Genomic DNA, 2500 nt, shown 5'->3' with positions numbered 1-2500 from the left:
ACTGGGTAGACTGGGTGGTCTGGGGTTGCTCCCTCTCATGTGGAATCTCTTCAGACATCTTCCAACTCTGCGGATTAGACACATGAGACCATACAGGTCAACTGGGAGTCTGTAGACACGCCACGTCTTCCATTCCACAACTCCGCGCCAAACTACGTTTACAAAATGTACAATTTTAAATAACTTTTACCCCTCACTCACAATACGAACGTAGACAACAAGAGCAGGAATTCCTCCAAATATCAAATGGTGTTCTCTTGAATTCGGCATAATGTCAACATGAAATAACATTAAACTTTTTAAAGAGGGGCCTCATCTCTCTTCAGTCACATCCCACAGCGTCTATATTATTATGCGAACAAGGCGACGTTAAATTAGCTGTTTTTTTAATGGAGCCCGTCGATGGTTGAGATGTTTTTATTTCAAACTGACGGTATCGGAGATGCAAATGAAAACTGATCTGGGACCAGAACCGGCTCAGTACCGTTCTGGGTCACTAACCCCGCCCAGCAGCCGGGCTCCACATCCGCTCCCTACCCGCCGATCTGCTTCATATACACCGCCAGGACGAAGCGGGCTGAGCCGTGCCGAGCCGTGCTAACCCGGGCTCGTGCTCTAACATTCCCTCGGCCACTCACCGGAGCTGAGGTCTCTGCAGGTAAACAAACCGGACCGGACCGCAGCAGTGGACCGGGACACGTGGAGCGAATGGAATCGTGCAGGAAACCTATTTTTTTTTTCCACCGTGTTTTCCTCTTACGTCATGTGATTTCGCCAGCCAATGAGAAGTTAGACGCTCGGTCACGTGAGTTGGGGAAGCATTCGACTGTGTTTCCGGGTTCGTTCCTTGTTGCTTCGTGGTCCTGTTCCTGCAGGAGAGGAGAGAGACACGGCGGGACAGACAGACAGGATGATCGATAACCCTAACCCTATCAATAACCGTCTCAAGCACCTGTGACGTCATGTCCAAACAGAGGAGCTCTGCTAAAACTCTGATCATCACAGACGGTCAGTTCACACACACTCAACAACATGAAATATGGGATTATTAATAACAACATGTCCCCAACGACCAGCTGGATAAGGAGTTGGGATTTCTGGCCTTAAATACTGAGAACAGTGTACCGAGTTTGGTTGGTGGCCTCCGGACTGGAAAGTAACGAAGTAGCCTATACAGTTACTCAAGTTTTGTATTTAAAGGTAATATGTAACATTTCTACATTAACATAAAAACGACCATGCCTATGTTATATATTTTTATGAGTTGTGTTCTTACACTATCCTAAATGTTTCCACCAAATTTCAAACCCAGAGAAATCTGTTATTTTATTTTGTCGTCCATCAGTGGCGTCATATGACCTTTGACCCCTCTAGTTACTGTAACTTAGGGCTGCTCTATTATGGAAAAAAACATAATCACGATTATTTCGGTCAATATTGAAATCACGACAATTTAACACGGATCACTCGTTGACTTCTGGAAAGATGTTGCAATTACTGAACTTAAAAAACAGTGGAAAAAGTTAAATAAATCACACATAGAACTGTGAAATTTGCCTTAATACTTTTCCTATTTAAACTTTATTTTTTCATTCAGAACACACAAGAGAAAATAAGAGTTTACTTGCAAAACGTAATGAGCTAAATAATTGTTTTTCTCGATTATTCTGTTTTTGTGATCGTTTGGGAGCCAAAATCATAATCACGATTAAATTTCGATTAATTGCACAGCCCTAATGTAACTCCCGTCAGAACCCGGTCACCCCGATGATACAGTCACCGAAAGAAACTACTCGGAACTAGAGGTGTGACTCTTCACTCATCTCCTGAATCCATTACGATTATCATGTCAGCGATTCAATTTGATTCAATATCTCGATGCGTCAAATCCATGTTTCTATTAAAGCCATGTAGGAGATTTAATTCATAGCTTTTCAAGCTTCAAAAACCAAACATTCTGCAGTGCTCTAATACTAAATAACTTGGATACATAAAACTATACAGCACTGAGCACATGGCACTTCCTGAATGTGTTAACATACCAGAATATGTAAACAGAAATGTTGTTAGGCCTACATTACATTATAAACAGAAATGTTGTTAGGTCTACATTACATTATAAACAGAAATGTTGTTAGGCCTACATTACATTATAAACAGAAATGTTGTTAGGTCTACATTACATTATAAACAGAAATGTTGTTAGACCTACATTACATTATCAACAGAAATGTTGTTAGGTCTACATTACATTATAAACAGAAACAGTTGTTGTTAGCCTACATTACATTATAAACAGAAATGTTGTTAGGCCTACATTACATTATAAACAGAAATGTTGTTAGGCCTACATTACATTATAAACAGAAATGTTGTTAGACCTTACATTACATTATCAATCAACAGAAATGTTGTTAGGTCTACATTACATTATAAACAGAAATGTTGTTAGGCCTACATTACATTATAAACAGAAATGTTGTTTACATTATAAACCTAC

At 40.0% G+C, this 2500-nt stretch overlaps 2 protein-coding genes across 5 annotated transcripts in view; one reads left to right on the top strand and one right to left on the bottom strand.

Moving 5' to 3' along the window:
* chek2 (checkpoint kinase 2) overlaps nucleotides 1–771 on the bottom strand; it is a 16125-nt gene extending 15354 nt beyond the window's left edge. Inside the window, exons 1-2 of one of the 4 annotated variants that reach the window (XR_003692543.1) lie at nucleotides 639–771; nucleotides 1–67 (exon numbers count right to left, since the gene is read on the bottom strand). The exon at nucleotides 1–67 is cut by the window's left edge and continues 255 nt beyond it. Coding sequence is in view for 1 of the 4 variants with exons in the window: in XM_028577461.1 (XP_028433262.1) it covers nucleotides 1–67; nucleotides 202–291 (157 nt within the window). In the remaining 3 variants the exon portion in view is untranslated. Of the gene's footprint in view, nucleotides 68–201; nucleotides 537–638 lie in introns of those variants that run through there. The other 3 variants (XR_003692544.1, XR_003692542.1, XM_028577461.1) reach the window with 3 other exon arrangements.
* The window catches only part of entr1 (endosome associated trafficking regulator 1), a 4897-nt gene continuing 2943 nt past the window's right edge, over nucleotides 547–2500 (top strand). The window contains exon 1 of the mRNA XM_028579231.1: nucleotides 547–1008. Coding sequence (XP_028435032.1) covers nucleotides 963–1008 — 46 coding nt within the window. The 5' untranslated portion in view covers nucleotides 547–962. The remainder of the gene's footprint in view (nucleotides 1009–2500) is intronic.

Source organism: Perca flavescens, chromosome 5, assembly GCF_004354835.1.
Source record: "Perca flavescens isolate YP-PL-M2 chromosome 5, PFLA_1.0, whole genome shotgun sequence".
Classification (NCBI taxonomy): Eukaryota; Metazoa; Chordata; class Actinopteri; order Perciformes; family Percidae; genus Perca; species Perca flavescens.
This window is presented reverse-complemented; position numbering and strand designations above follow the sequence as displayed.